The 15,744-nt window shown below is 40.7% G+C and overlaps 3 protein-coding genes across 5 annotated transcripts in view; 1 reads left to right on the top strand and 2 right to left on the bottom strand.

The window, feature by feature from the left end:
• The window catches only part of CDase (neutral ceramidase), a 43,240-nt gene that overhangs the window by 14,943 nt on the left and 12,553 nt on the right, over positions 1 to 15,744 (top strand). The gene's annotated exons all lie outside the window — the stretch shown is intronic.
• LOC122407348 (cuticle protein 8-like) lies at positions 173 to 1,591 on the bottom strand. The gene is made up of 3 exons (XM_043413506.1): positions 1,264 to 1,591; positions 939 to 1,118; positions 173 to 668 (listed from the first exon to the last, which is right to left on the bottom strand). The coding sequence occupies exons 1-3, from the start codon at positions 1,270 to 1,272 to the stop codon at positions 381 to 383; spliced, it is 477 nt and encodes a 158-aa protein (XP_043269441.1). The 5' UTR covers positions 1,273 to 1,591; the 3' UTR covers positions 173 to 380.
• On the bottom strand, positions 3,563 to 7,253 carry LOC122407345 (cuticle protein 19-like). The gene is made up of 3 exons (XM_043413504.1): positions 7,153 to 7,253; positions 5,358 to 5,654; positions 3,563 to 4,314 (listed from the first exon to the last, which is right to left on the bottom strand). Exons 1-3 carry the CDS (start codon positions 7,159 to 7,161, stop codon positions 4,024 to 4,026), a joined length of 597 nt encoding a protein of 198 aa, XP_043269439.1. The 5' UTR covers positions 7,162 to 7,253; the 3' UTR covers positions 3,563 to 4,023.

Below are 15,744 nucleotides of genomic sequence, written 5' to 3'. Positions count from 1 at the left end.
ATTGAACAGAAATTTCTTGAATCTACTGAATTTTCGTCCAACGTAATCAATTCGTGTCAATTAAAAAATTTCATTTTCGCTCCGGATCTTGGTGGAAACGTTCCAGTTTTGTGGCAAGCTTACAAAAACTGTCCGGAAGGAACGAAGGGGAAGAAAAAAGGGAAATTCGATCTACGAGAATTGAAAAATGTACATTTTCGTATTTATTTTATCATTAAGAAACATCGACGTTCGAATTTAAATGGATTTTTCCACTAGTTCGATCGACGCGAAGTGACATAAAAAGTCGTGCAACATTATTGGATTCCGGAGGTTTATTTAAATGATCCAATTCCTCGCTCGCCCCACGTCGAGTCGTTGATAATTCGATTGAAATTCATTCAATAATGACCCTCGTAAAGATCGTGTCCGTAATACGCCGGTCCAACGTTTGGGTAATGCGCAATGGGAATCGGAGCAGGATGCACGGCGTGGCCAATTTTTTTAACGACCGCGTTGAAACCGTTGTGATCGTCAGCCGTGTATTCGACCACGCGAATCGTACCGTCCGGTTCGTTCACGGAATACGAGCCTTTGACGACGTCGCCGTCTCTCACTTCCTCCTGACTTTTCACATCGCCGGTGTGCGGATCGTTGACTCCATAATTGAACGAGTATTGCGGATGAGCCTGAAAAAACAATGTTTTTGAAAAACGAATAATTTCGATGTCAAATTCCTCGGAAAAGCCCCACGTATTTTTCAAATATTTTTTTCTCTCGCCAAATCTCGAGCTTTCCCTTGAAACAACATTCCAGCAATTTCATCGTGACACGATTTTATTGCGAATTTATCGAAGCCAAGAATCAATAATAATTTTGAATTGAAAGTTGGTTGCAGGATCGGAGATCGAATCGTCAAAATCTCGTTAGTTCCTTATGACTCAATCATTTGGACTCACGTAGTGGTCGTGGGAGTGTTCGTCGTTGCTGTAATATCCGGAATAATCAGCGCCCTGAACAGGAATAGCGACCAGTGGAGCACCGATTGATTCGTCAGTGTAAACGTTTCCATAAGGACTCTTATAGTCGATGTAAACAGCATCCGTGATGGCAAAAGCCACGAGGAGTACAGCAAGTTGCTTGATTATGAAAACAAGACGATGATGCATGCTGAATCGCTCATTCATAATTAATAATGCGGTGGGATCGAGCCTTGTGACGATGTTGAGTCACGTGTGTTACACATATGAGAACGAGGGTCAAACAATAATCTTACAAACGTACCTTGTCCATGTCGTTATTTCTCGAGGAACTTGACTCGAGTGATTACTCATTCGATCGATCGTGGGAATTTATATGGTCGGAAGGAGACTTTGGTCACGGTACATTATTTGACAGTTCGACGACATTGGCGCCCGAGCCAGTCGTCTTTCTAAATCCAGCAAGGACAATTGCCAATTATCGAGGGACGCTTATTACTTGGAAAATTCAGTGGGTGTCGAGATAATGGGAAATTATACTCCAAGTTAGCCTGCTGCCACGATATCGCCAGATTCTTTTTTGCCCTCCGCGAAGGCTTCTTGCCAAGGTCGATGACACCTTTTTCTTTTTGCTTTCCTTCTCCTTCACTCTGTTCGATTGGGAGTTTCGTACTCGAAGGATTTGGAGTGTTGGGTCATTTCATCTACTGTGAAATGGAATTGCTCCGATTATCCCTTTTTTTTTAATTCTAAGATCAAATAAGTTGCAAATCAATTCATTTGTTCTGTGAGCTGCGATCGAATTGGCTGCAAACACGATTATTTTCGGTGATTTTCGATTAATTCCACTCCCTGTTAAGGTAGATTGACAACGGTGACGTGATCTTGCACCAACAATATTTTTCGAAAACTTCATAATACGAAACTCACTTTAAAATAATAATTTTATTGTCTGAGAAATATAATCGATAGAGAACCAACAGTTTCATATAATTTTATTATAAAAAACACGTTTTGAGAGTTCATCGTGACTAGCGTGGTGCAACAGTTGCCGCTGCTGTCACTGTCACGCTGTCAGTAGTTTTGCTTACGAATTTTATAAGCTTCAAAGAGTGCTTAACGTCCAAAGTAGTATTGCAGTGGAGGAAACGATACAAAAGTTTGTCGGGATAAAAATGGTCGTTTTGTAAAAGTTGAGAAAAAAACGTGGCGAAGCAAACGAAAGGCAAAATATCACCAAAAGGTCGAACTCATCCGTCACATGTGAACATACATTGTGTGCAGCGTTGCCAAACGTTACCAATCCATTTGTCCTCTATAGATATTTTTTCATCCAGATATTTTTTAATATTTCAGTCAATTTTCAAATTTCACTCAATTTTTGTATTCTTCAATGTCCACGAAATACAACGATCGATTTTATTGCGAAACCTTTGACCTAACTAATGGAAAAATTCAATTACTTTTCACGCGCGTACGATTTTCGTGTGCGAGAGTGATGAGAGTCAGAGAAAAGTCGATATTCGATAATTAATTCGCTGCTAAACTACCTGGAACTAGCGTCCCAAATTTTGCAAATCCATCCAGTACATATTCATTTTTACCTACAAAAAATATCATAGCGTAATCTGGATAGGGAATACTCATCCATCTACTTTAAGGCACTTTTTAGCATAATGATTGCTGGACAATCCCACTAAATTCTTTTCCCTTTGACGTCAAGTTTGTCCTTCTCCAGAGGAAGACCAGCACAAATATGATGCGAAGCAAATGTCGGTCGTACAATATAACAAATTGTATCACTTTTGTGCTCGTCGTCAACAATTTGTCACATTTTTCGACCAATATTTGCTTTGCAATATCTGCGCGTAATTATGTCGAGTGCCATCAACGTCCGTACGCGACACGAATGCGGCAAGGCTATGGGGGAAGATGGCAGAAAAAGTCTCGTGCAAGCGACGTTTTCTCTTCCTCTTTTTCTCTCCGACTCTGGAGGCTCTTACAATCGCGGAGGAAATCTCAGTGAAACCTCGTGCTATCCGTGCACAGTTAGAGCTCTTTTCTTCTCTAAATTAACAAGAAATCTCGTTAACGAGAATATTAAAATTCTTTTATAAAAAAAAGAACGCAACATGTACTTCGTCGAACAATGCAGCGATAAATCCGAAACGGTTTGTTTGCTGCTCTTGGCGGTTTCTCTTCATCATATTTCCACTCATCCCGCCATTATATTTCTCAAATTCGCTATCACACGAAAGCATTAAGCATGAAATGTGAGATAGTATTATGCGCTTCGGATGAAAGTTCCTCTGGAACGGAGCGCAATTTCGCTTATTTTGCAAACGAGGTTTGCTCAGGAAATGTAAGATTCCAGAATTCTCGTTAATCCCGAACAGAATCTCGCGTACGCGTCTCGTTTCTTGTCCGTTGCACTTTTTCCCGTTTTGAGCACGCGTTCGGTGCTCCCCGACTTGGGAAAGGTCGCGGAGGAATAGCAGAGCGAACGCAATCGATAAACTCCGCGTTTCGTAAATTCCATAACCTTAGTCCAATAAGTGAAGCCGATAGCTGAAACGGGGCTCGGGAAATAAATTGCACGCAGCTCCGTTCTCATATTCTTATAATTTAATATAAAAATACAAATTACAGCGTCACGAAATGATTCTCTTCGTCCCCAGGCTCTCTTGTTTGTCTTCGTTTCAATAAAATGTTGTTGGACGGTTTCGACGTTTCTTTGCATTCCCGTTATCCGTGCGATTGTTTCATTTCGAGCTCTCTCAAAACCGTGAAGTATTTCAAGGCGATTATTCTACCGAGCGCTCGTTCGATCGAGAAATTTTGCGTGACGTGTCGAGTACTCGAGTTTCACATTGTTTGAAACGAGTCCGAGGGCACGATCAGGCCAAGAGGGCGATTCGTACACTCAATAAGTTCGTGAAAAAAAACCAAAAAAAAAAAAAAAAAGAATTGATTCGATCGACGAAAAAATTTCGTTGACTTTTCCCAACTTAAAGTATTTCCGCTTTTTTCTATTTCTCATCTCCAATTTTACTACTTTTTTTTATTAAGCATAATGATGCTTGTCGAACTCGTATCCGTAATACTCCGGCGACTGATGAACGTACTTGGCGATCGGTACCGGCGGCGGATGCACCGCTGGTCCCACTTTTTTCACAACGGCGTTGAAACCGTTGTGATCGTCGGCCGTGTACTCGACTATCCTCACACTTCCGTCGGGCTCGTTCACGCTGTAGGAACCGTGTACGACGTCACCGTCGCGGACTTCGTGCTGCGTCTTCACATCGCCGGTGTGAGGATCGTGCACTCCATAATTGAAGGTGTATTTGGGATGAGACTGTCCAATGAAACAGAAAAAATGTAAAATGTTGATTTTTCAAAGAATTTTTATTTAGAAAAAAATCTTTCCTCTCTCCAATCGAGTTTTCATGGTTGATCGAATGATTCGTGGAAAAATAACTTTTCTGGTGATTAAATCAATACCGTGATTTGAGTTTAGCTCCCCTCCGAAATTAGAAAAAATCTTTCCTCTCTCCAATCGAGTTTTCATGGTTGATCGAATGATTCGTGGAAAAATAACTTTTCTGGTGATTAAATCAATACCGTGATTTGAGTTTAGCTCCCCTCCGAAATTAGAATCGTCAAAAATATCGCTGTTGGCTAAAATTCAAACGAATCGCTCCAACGTGAATTCACACCTGAAAGTGTCGCAATTTCTAGGGTCCCGGTAGCGTAGATTCTTCGCTCTACGCCGTCCTGTCATTTTCCGTTAGGACAATAATTCACGTAGCATAAAACGAAGGGAAGAAACCGAGTGGAAGATTTCGAGTGTCCATTATTTGTCCTCGATGATGATGTTTTGCCAGCGAAGTAACCGGGTCGGAACTATTGCATATAGTTCACATGGTTTAACATAATTCATGTAATATGGAAACGCGAATAAAGTCGCACGACAGAACAATGACGAATGGAGGAGGCTTCGTGTCCACTGGTTTCGTTGCACGATCCAACGTTTCGTGAAATTTCAACAAAATCATTGTGCGAAAATATCGAGTGACGGCTGCAATCGTTCGTGGCCAGCAATTTGATTTCATGCCGCGTACACATTCGTTAGAACTGAATTATAACGTCGAGGGTTTAATTTAATTCTCTGTTAAGGGGGGACATTTAATCTGAGTAATAATTTAACGGAGCCACGCTTGCCGCGCTATTTCTCGTGTCCAGCAATTCGGTTTGCTAACAGCTTTATAAAGTGCTGTAACTCTAAATATTTAATTCCATCTTCAGCTGCATTTCTTCACGAATGAACGATCGTGTACGTTACTCCGTGTATTACTGGATTGCGAAATAAGATTGAATAAATTGGCGAGAGAAACTCACGTAATAATCGTGATCGTCACCGCCGGCGTGGTGCTCATGATGATCGTGATGTTCCTCGAGCGCATGGGCGTGATGGAGCTCGTGACCGATCGCGGCGTCTGCGTGGTACGGCGAGGCCGATACCGAGTGCACCGGCACAGCGACAGTCGGTAAAACGTGGTGACTCAGGAATTCGTTCGCCGATGCAAAACCATCGTAACCGGCGTATTCGGGATAATAATTGCCGTGATCGCCGTTGTGACCGATGAGGATTGCGCCGCTCCATGCCACGCAGCTCGCAACGAGAATACTCGAGATCTGCGAAATTTTCAGCCAAACTTCGTCAATGAAAAGTATTTCGAAATATCGATTTTATCGTCGGGCTCATTTCGATGGATCGCGCGACAAACGATCGTTACATTTTAACGGAACAGCGTCATGGATCGTGGACGAAAAATCCCTCGGTCGATGTGACTCCAGAACTTTCTTTTCCGTTTTCATAGACCTTGTTTCGTACACGATTCGAACAGAACGATGGAACGTGACTCTATTCAATTAGAAGTGAAACCTCCTGCAATCTGATTCCCTTTTAATTGAAACGAACAACTGTTCAAAGGGGGGAAAAAACAATTTTCAGTATATCATTTCTCGAGCAGTTCGAATTGACGTTGGACGACATCGAGTCACGTTTCATCAACGCGATCTACTTACGTAACGTTTATTATTTCTATAAGCCTGTAGCTCTGGAGCTCTGTTCTAATCCTGATCCTCTTTCGAACGATTTTTTTTATTACGACATTAATTATGATAAACTGCTCGAAAAAATTGTCACGCGTGTTGCTACAACAGAAGTTTGTGAATTTGGAGAGCCTCAGCTTTTTCAATTGATCGCGATCGGACTGTCGGAGTCATTGTGATGACGCGAAATATTCGTTTTTTGCTGATTTTGCACGCTGGGTATTCCAGGCGCGAACGTCGACACGGAAGCTCGTTTGTCTTAACACACGCACCGGGAGAGTACGTGAGCACAAATACTCTGAAACAAAAGCACTTATTCCTGCGTCAGACAGAGTTTCTGCAGTTTTATGCTCTCAAATATCGACGTGTTCGTGTTAACACGAGTCTTCAAAATACCTGTGACCTGGAATTTACATATGCGAGAGAGAGAGACTAGCCGGGCAAAGAATGCGAGAAATATGAAACCAGTGAAATCGCTTTCCCCACGAAAAACATTTTCTTTCTCGATCCCGTTGATTCGGCGATCCTCCAAAGTTTCATTCAATCGACTTTATTGACAATTCGCGATCTTCCTTCCACGGAAACGGTGGACGTTCACTCGTACGATTCAACATGAAACGAGCGCATGCTAAATGTCCGAGGAAATAAAATGCTCGTAATTTATTTAATGAACCCCACTTCCAGGTCATAAGTAGACAAGCGAACGTACGTTCGCACATATTCAGTCTCGATTTCCTCGTCGCTTGTCACGTGTCAAAAGAATAAATGCCGGAATTTGTGGAAACTGCGACAAAAAAGCCTCTGCAGTTCATCTCGCTTTTTCTTCTGCCCGCGGGGACAAAAAAGTATAAAAAAATACAACTTTGGGTCCAGAAGCGTTCATAAATCTTGGCGAATTTCTTGATAAATTTGTGAATACTCTCTCAACCGATCGAACACAAACACGACGTAATCGAGTCACTATTTTAATAAGAAACTTTCAATTCGAAACGATTCTCCTCCCTCCGGGGAGCTACAAATCTCATTCAACGATCCCGAATTAAGGCACGGCTCTTCCCTCGCGGTTTTAATAATGTACCTTGAACATGTTGTCTTCGCGTTTATGCCCCGTCTTCGTATTCGCGTGAAGAGCGCGAAGACACTGATAGTCATCATCCCTCTTCTATGGGCTTATATCCATCCTCCCACTCGCCTCCGAGAGGTAAGCGCGTTTCGTTCCGGTAAACAGACCTATGTGGTTGACTATTCTTTGGATGTGTACACGCGTTCTCGAGTGCGTACTCCTCCCACGAGAATTTTTTCAATTATTTCGCAGCAGTGGCGCAGCGAACACAGCAAGGTTTTCGGTGCGTGTTTGTTGCGCCATTATTTCCCAGGGTAAAAGGAATGAATTATAAGTATTCCAAAGAAGATTAGGGTTTGAGAAGTTTTTTCAATCGCTAAATGAAACGCGGAGTGTTGACTCAACTCGCGTTTCGTCGCCATTGTCTCTCGTCTTTCCCTCCAATCCCAAGCCGGTCCGAATCTTTCTCGAGAAAGTCCTTGCTCTTCGGAAACCTCTTTTGGACGAATAAGTTTTTGATAGCAAAACTTTCGTCAGATGTCGCGAAGCCGCGCGTCGACTGTTCGCAAGTCTCTTCGCCTCGGTCCAACCTGCCGCGACAGTGTCGAACATTGAGACGGTGCTCTCGTCTCTCGATTGATTTTGCTCGGTGTCGTCTCACCGCAAACCTGCTCGCAAAGTTTCCAATGGGAGGACAAAAGTTCTCGCGTGTCCTCGAGCCTCCTCGAGCCTCCTCGATTTCAGGGCTACATTTGTTTTTTCTTGTTGTTACGAAAAAGTGTACAACACTTTTGAAAATTTATTTATCTCTCGTAAGAGAGAAAAAAGAACTACGACGAGCGCACATTCTGCAATGCTATTTGTGCGTAACTTGGCTTATCTCGAGATTTATTTCGTCGCCCTCGATCTTTATCGCTCGCTTTGAATGCAGGTACAACTGCGTTGCCTAATTCTCACTTCGCCACTTTAATTTCACTGATTGTTCTCTCCTCCGTACAACTACCATATTGGCAACAAATTGAACGCTAATGTTTCCTCTTTCGTCAATAAGACTTTTTGTCAATACTCATTATCTCTTGATCACCCACGAATTATTGCCAACTCAAAGTTGTTATTCGGGAATAATGACACTCGAGGCTCGCTGCATCGAGCGAAACTTGCTTCGGTTCACTCGTACGCTCGCATCACATTTTTAACGAAGGTAAATACTGTCGAGGGTACAAACGATTTTACCACGACAGAAAAACGCAGAGCCGGAAAATCACATCAGTCGAGGTCAGAAGAGATTCAATCGTTGTAACAAAGTGTAGGAAATTTGATTTGGCAAGTTCGATAAAGTACGTCAGTGTCCACTGGATGGATCGTGCGAAAATTTCTTCCCTTCATCCTCCAAGTTAGTTTTTCGCTCTGAGAATTTTATTCGAAAAGACAATTGGGTTCCGACACTCTCGACCTTGAAAAAGGGGCCCGATCATTTTTGAAAATGTTTTCGATTCTCGCGATGCTGAATCGAGGGTAAACGATTTCGTAAGTTGCTGCGTTGATTCCTTGTAAGGTCGGGTCAACAGTACGTTTTGTCTGAATTTCAAAAATCTTGAAAATTCGAGGATCAAATATTTTGATTGACAGTGAATCTGATAGCTGTGAGTGCTATGATTGATCACCAAAGCAAACGGAGCCACGCACTGTGAGCAACGAATTCGGCTTATTCGTACCGTCGAGTAACTGCTTTTCCTGGGATTATCTGTTCTCAGAATTATTACGAAATCGAAAAAAGAATTATCGGAGAATCGAAGTCCATGCGAGGAAAAAATGATCTCGAAATTTTGGAAATTTATTTCCTTCTGGATTTATTGACGCAGAGCCAGGAGCGCGTCGCGTTATCGTTGTCTAGTGATATTTACAGTAACTAGAAAATCCAATAGAAAACATCAATTTGAACCCACAAAAAACGTGACAACTTCAATTTCAAAAGCAACGTGGAAGGTGTAAAAATAATTCAGAGAAATTCATTGAGGCTCGCCAAAGGGAATTTTTGGGTGACCGTGATTTTTTGTCTCCTTTACTTTCTTGTTTGTAATTTTCTTAAGATTCATTGTCTCAAAGTTTGCATTCATTAGACGAGTTTTCGTGGAGTCTCGAGTTGATTTCTGATCAGCAAAACTACCATTCGGAGGGGTCAAATGTACTGTCCAAAACTTTTATTTCACAGCTTCTACGGTGGTTTTCGTGGTTCGTTGAAACTGTTCCATTCTTCTGAAAATATTTTCCGAACTCTCATTCAATCTGATGGATTTTCCAGGCCAATTTTCGTCGTCCTCTAGCACGGTTAGCAAAAAGTGCAGTCTGATTGTTCGAAAAATGTATGCTCGAATCTTTTCATTTGTCCTGATAAAATTGGATGCCAAGTGCCAGCAAAACTCGTTTTTCGGAGTGTGCTTCGAGCGAGTTCTTCCACGAATATATTCAAGTGCAATAATATTTCGTATTCGTGACGAAAGTGCTCGACTCGGTTCACCGATATTGCGTTTTTGTGTACATTCCTCTAAAAATTGGGGGGGCTCCGCTGGAGTGACGAGACTTCCGGAGAGGAGATTTCGTAGCCTGCTCTTTGCACAGGCTGAAAGCCGGAGCTACCAGTAGACGAATATCCGTGGAGGCATGTGACGTATGAAAGAGCTGAATTCATATGTACCAAGTAAAACGCACTACTGCTTTCTTCGAGGGAACTACGCCATGCGTAGCCTTACATTAGCTCTCTCACGTCTTTGGCAACTCACTTTTACTATGACATCAAGAACGTGTGGGTAAACACAGACTCTGCTATTCCTCTTAGGCTGCTTCTATCTGCGGCGTAATGACTGTGCACGAATCTTAGTACACATATGTGTTTAGTGCTGAAAAAGGATTTCGTAAACACAATGCATCGTATGTGCTGGATAAATACACGTCTCCGGTGAGCCGTGAGACTTCGCGTACGATATTTCTCGTACAGGATCCTTCAAATGCGATGGATCGTGTTTTCATAATAAACTGAAATAGAGTCGAATCTTATAAGTCTGTTTAGGGGCTGTGGGGGAAATTTAACGCCGCTCCCCCTCGCTGTAACGCGCCGTCGAGTTTGCGACCAGCTAAGTAGTTCGACTGTTCTATGACTAGTCAAGTTTACAGCTACTGTTGCGATTAAATTCAAGTCTCAATTATTAATAAAATTGGCAAACAGTTACATTGGGAATATTTTTATCAGGAAAATGTAATAAAATGCTTTAAGAATATTATAAGAGATAAAATTTATACTTCAACTTGACGAGTTAATGATTGAGTCGGTACCGGCGACACTGGAACATTTTTATTGCGCGAAAGAAAGTTCATGTCGGTGTAATGCCACTGAGAAAAAGTAATGTCAATTCATGAAAAAAAAGCGAAGCTACTGGGCTAACGAAAGCACGTGAGTCAGTCTCAAAAATAAATTTGATGAAATTGCCGCGATTCTCGAATTTGCTCAATGCTCGATCAGCTGTTACCGGCAGTCCGACGTAGTGACTGACATCCGCTTTCGACACGTTAAAAACCAAAGATTTTTCACCTTTTCCCTCTCAAAAGCCCCGTAAAGTTAGGTTTTTTTTAAAGGAACGAAATCTGTGATGAATTTTCTTCACGATTTAAATTTTTCCGAAGCACGAACACCGTACAATTTTTTCACAATTATTATTATTGCCAGTTCTACCATAAGGTGTTAAAAACTCAAAATTGTGAACGAGATAATTCAAAATTTTTCCCCGTGAGAGGCCCCGGAACGGTGCTTATTGTTATCACGGGACTTGAAACTGTTATTTATCGTAAAAAAGTGGTTTGTAGCGGACAGGCTTATAAGGGGATTCGACTGTAATTTTGTAGCGAAATCGTCTTTGGATGCGCGCGTCCATACCGTCTGAGATTTGACTCCGTAGCGTGAAGCGTCAATGAACACTGAGAAAAAAAAGTTTGATTCAATAGCAATTGATTTAATTGGAAGAGTTTTATTCGACTGCAATTTTTTCGGAGAGAATGAATCTACAGTTTGTACTAAAACTATTTTATTCGTTTGATCGTGTTTAACCTTGTGATGATGATGTGTTTCATTGATGGCACCCCGTAATGCCACGTTTCGTTGTTCCAACGACTTTTTTTTCTCAGTGAAAATGTGTTACTTCTCGAATAGATTTTATTAACAAGTTTTTCTCAATGATTTTCGCACGATTTCGAAGTTTTCCTTTCGAAAATGCAACCTTCTTTTGCAAATCGAGTTGAGAGATTCGTACTTTCGTAACAACCGTGTGAAATAAATCAAGTTACACCGTCGAACTGTTGCACAGTTCTGACGATGAAATTACAGTTCGTTGAATTAAAATAATTGGTGAGCACGAAGCTTGTATTTGTCGTTGTACAGCGCTGCGATAACGCATTTTATTCAGCCACCGATTCGACGAAACGCTCACTTTTTATGTAACTTTTTTCATTGACAAATTTCTCTGTATAAAAGGGAGAATGAGAGTTGCGCTCGCAGCTTTACGACGAGGATTCGTTTGTTGAAGATTTTTTAGCGCAGTTTTCATCTTGCAAAAAGCAGAACGTGGGCGAACTCCGATTTCAACTTCTCATTAACACTCAAATGTACAAACTAATCATTGAGCATACGACAAATCTTTTTACGCTCCAACGTACGAACGCATGAACTAGTTAATAAAACTCGTTTCATATTTCTCGCGTTTTTGTCAGCTGAACGAGAATCGAGAGAAATGAGAATAAAAAACATTCTTACTTTGCGCTCCGTCGTGATTGAAATGTGGAAATTTAACTAGAAATTCGCATCTCTCAAATACCCACAGAATATTTAAAAATGTGAAAACTAAAATCCGAACTGCTTTGGCGTACTTGCTCGCAGTTCTGAATCCACAGCTCTGTTCGAATCGGCAAAGTTCATACGCATTCGTATATCCGGCTGCGCTTTACTTGTTAATATGGCTTAAGAGATTTTTATAATCTTTCATAAATGGAAAGCTCGTACATATTAAATGCGGCTGAATGAGTTTCTATCTCAAAAAAAATGAAATGTGAATGGAAAACTTGGGAAATAAATTTTGCTGCTGAAACCGCATCAAGAGTTGAGGGAGGTAGAAAAATGTTTGAATCTGGGATTATTCCGAGACGTTGTCGAATAGGAGTCAAATGAGTCGCTGCTAAAGTTTTGACTCCGAGCTTAGCAAAAGTGATCGTAATCAAGTTGCTTAGCATCTGCGTTGATAGGATTCGAAAGAATTTCTCTACCGAGTGGCTCATTCCGATAAATTTTGATGGGCGAACAGAGTTTCTCTTTTTCGAATTGATTCTGTGACACAACCTGAAAAATCTGCTTTTTGAGTGCTTCTCAAAAGTCCTTAAAAGCATTGCTGCTCGAAGAATAAGAGTTTGTGAAAAATCAATGATTAACGAGAAGAGCGACCCCGTTTTTGCTCGCGTCGTTAGAAACTCTCGCGCTCGCACGTCGGACGAACGATTCGAATCGAGAAGCATCGAAAGAGTCGAACGAGGCAGCGAATTGTGAGTAATTTCTGGGATTGACCGAGATATTTCGCAACGTTTAGGATCGAAGAGATGGCAGAATAAAATAATGTGAGCGAGATGACATCGTGCGAAATCTGAACGAGGCCCTTTTCCGAGCTAATATTTGTGAGAAGATTTTAAACGCGCCCGGATCCTCGGGATCTGGAGCACAGCCCGAGCGAACGGGCTGTGCTCGAGTTCTGTTGATCCGACGCTCTCTTTTGTCGCGGTCTCAGGTTATCGCGTATCAAGTGCTTTCAGTGGAGTGAGCATCGCACAAGCCAATGCACCAGGATACGCTCACGTGGGTCGGATCTGTGTAGAGTTGCTTAAAGGTTTCATCGATCTCGCGACCGAATCACTACCGTTCAGATCCAAGGAAAACAAAACTATTACGCGATTGCGACGAGCTCGTAAGGTACCTGCGAGCAAGAAGGCTAATAAAGCCTGAGCAACAAAAATGGTTTTTCAAGCATTCACGCTCGCTCAAGACCGCATCCGTGGAAAAAATTACTTCAAAAATTGAACGGAGTACTCCCCCGAAGCTCAAGACTCGATACTTTCAAAAGAAAATTAAAAAGCTGGTATGAGGCCAGGCACAAAATGCAGAAAACTGTCACGAAGAATGAATTGGTTTTTCAGTGGATGGACCCAAGACTTTGAGTACTATTGGGCCATGGAATAATTACACGACGCTGAAGTTTCCAACGTTGGAGTTCAACGAAATGAACGAAAAAAACGTATTTAACTCACCAATTTTTTATTTCACGAATCGTTGGTGCAGCTTGAAAAACTACGAATCGCAAATTTGGCAGGGAACAAAATAGGAGAATTACCGGAATTATTTAAGAGTTTTTTTCGATCATTTCGTTGGACTCCGACGTTGGAAACTTCAGCGTCATATAATTACTTCCTGCTTTTGAGGCTTGAAGAATATTCATTCAAAGAATCTCAAGAATAAGTGTAGTATTGCATTTATGTGATAATTGATCCCAAATTCCAAATATTCAACGCATAATTTGATTATCCAATGATGATTTTACTGTACAGTAAAACCAGGGCTGTGGGCACAGTTTATGGAAATATTAAAAATCGAAAGGAAAAAAAATACGTCAACTTACAATATTCTCTGAAATACTATAATTAATTAATTATTGAAGAAACAAGTTTTGAAAATTTTCGAAAACAATTGGAAACGCTATCGCTCCGGTAAAGAGTCTCTGGCAGCAACGCGTCATAATATAAATGTACTTACTACGGGTGGGGTTCAATATGTCGAATAACTGAATTGTAGAACGGTCGATATTTCGAAATTTGAAAAAAATGGCGACAGTTTTAACAAAAAATTCATTTTTCGAGGTGCTAAATTTTCGATTTTTTGTTACAACTTTTTTCCCCCAACAAAATACGAAATCCTTCGTCCAGGCACTAACTATTATTACGATAAATAAGTCGTATGAATTTGGTATGGATCGGATTAATAGTTTTTTAGTAATCATGTCCACCGCAAAGGTATTTTCCAAAAAAGACGATTCTGCGATAATCACGCTTAATGATTCAAGTATTAGACGACCTTAAGGAGGGTGGCTACACTCGTCAAAATGATAAGAAATTGATGAAATTTGGTGATAATATTCTTCAACGTCAAGTGCGAAGACACCATTTTTTTTTAATTTTCTTCTGCTTAGTTATCGAGTAATTACGCATTAAAGCAGATTTCTTATGCCCGAAATGTATACCTATATGGAAACGCTATGCTTATACACTTGAACTTTAGTGATCAATTACTCGATAATTGTACAGAAGAAAAATTTTTAAAAATTTGTATTGTCAAATTTGGCCCTAAAGTATATGTTCATCAAATTTTATTAAATTCTTATCATTTTGAAATTTTTAATGTATTTAACATGGTTTAGCATGGCAACATTGTATCGTCGGTAGCCACCCGCCTTAAGGAGTTTCGGTACAAAAGTCTAAATATTAAGAAATTGATCAAACTTGGTGATAATGTTGTTCAGCATCAAGTGCAAAAACACAATTTTTTTCAAAATTTTCTTCTACTTAGTTATCGAGTAATTACGCATTAAAGCAGATTTCTTATGCCCGGAATGTATACCTATATATATGAAAACGCTATGCTTATACACGTGAACTTTAGTGATCAATTACTCGATAACTGTGTAGAAGAAAAATCTTAAAAAATTTGTATTGCCAAATTTGGCACTAAAGAATATGTTCACCAAATTTTATTAAATTCTAAACTTTTTGAAATTTTTTATGTTTTTAGCATGGTTTAGCATGGCAACATTGTATTGCCTGTACCGAAACTCCTTAATTCACGCCCAGACAAAGCGCAGCACTTTCAATTGCGTTTGGATGCAACGCGTTGTATTTCTTTTGAACATAATTGTATGAGGTAAAAGCTCCGGCAGCATCCTTTTCGCTATTGCATATACTTTGCGTCCTCGTACAAAATAGTATTTATTCTGTGTTGTCCTTATACGTACCGTCTTTTGTTAAGGTGATGAGGATATGTCAATGATATCGTATTTCCTCGTCGCCGCAGTAAACGGGTATCCTTTGAGCTCCGGCGAACTCGTCGTTTCCTGCTAAATTAGTGAGACATAATAACGAGAGACATGTCAGATTGAACTCAAAGAAGAAACGAACTGGTGGAAAGAAATCACGACAATGGCGTGCACCTTCTTTTTCTCCGGCTTTTTCGCGTTTCTCTTTAACTTGAAACCTCGAAGAGGAAACAGTCAGTTGAATAATCTCGCCAATTAACGAGCAACATCTCTGTGAATATGTCATCAAAGAAATTCATTAAAATTCAATATTTTTATCGGACTTTTCCGTGAGGAAGTTTCGAAACCGAATTCGCGGAATCTTCAACAGTCAACGCTCCCCTTCGGGAAAGTGAAATTGGATGAAAATGTTGGGGATTTCTCGGTAGTCATCGAAGAAAATAATTTGAAAACCGCACTCACTCGGTACGAATCCGGCTCCGGTTTCTTCAGCAGT

Source organism: Venturia canescens, chromosome 2, assembly GCF_019457755.1.
Source record: "Venturia canescens isolate UGA chromosome 2, ASM1945775v1, whole genome shotgun sequence".
Taxonomy (NCBI): domain Eukaryota; kingdom Metazoa; phylum Arthropoda; class Insecta; order Hymenoptera; family Ichneumonidae; genus Venturia; species Venturia canescens.
This window is presented reverse-complemented; position numbering and strand designations above follow the sequence as displayed.

Excerpts from the sequence above, each read along its gene's own strand:
- LOC122407348 (XM_043413506.1), bottom strand. Across the intron at positions 669-938 it reads AACACTCCCACGACCACTAC|GCTCATCCGCAATACTCGTT; the intron begins GTGAGTCCAAAT and ends TTGTTTTTTCAG.
- LOC122407345 (XM_043413504.1), bottom strand. Across the intron at positions 4,315-5,357 it reads GTGACGATCACGATTATTAC|TCTCATCCCAAATACACCTT; the intron begins GTGAGTTTCTCT and ends TTCATTGGACAG.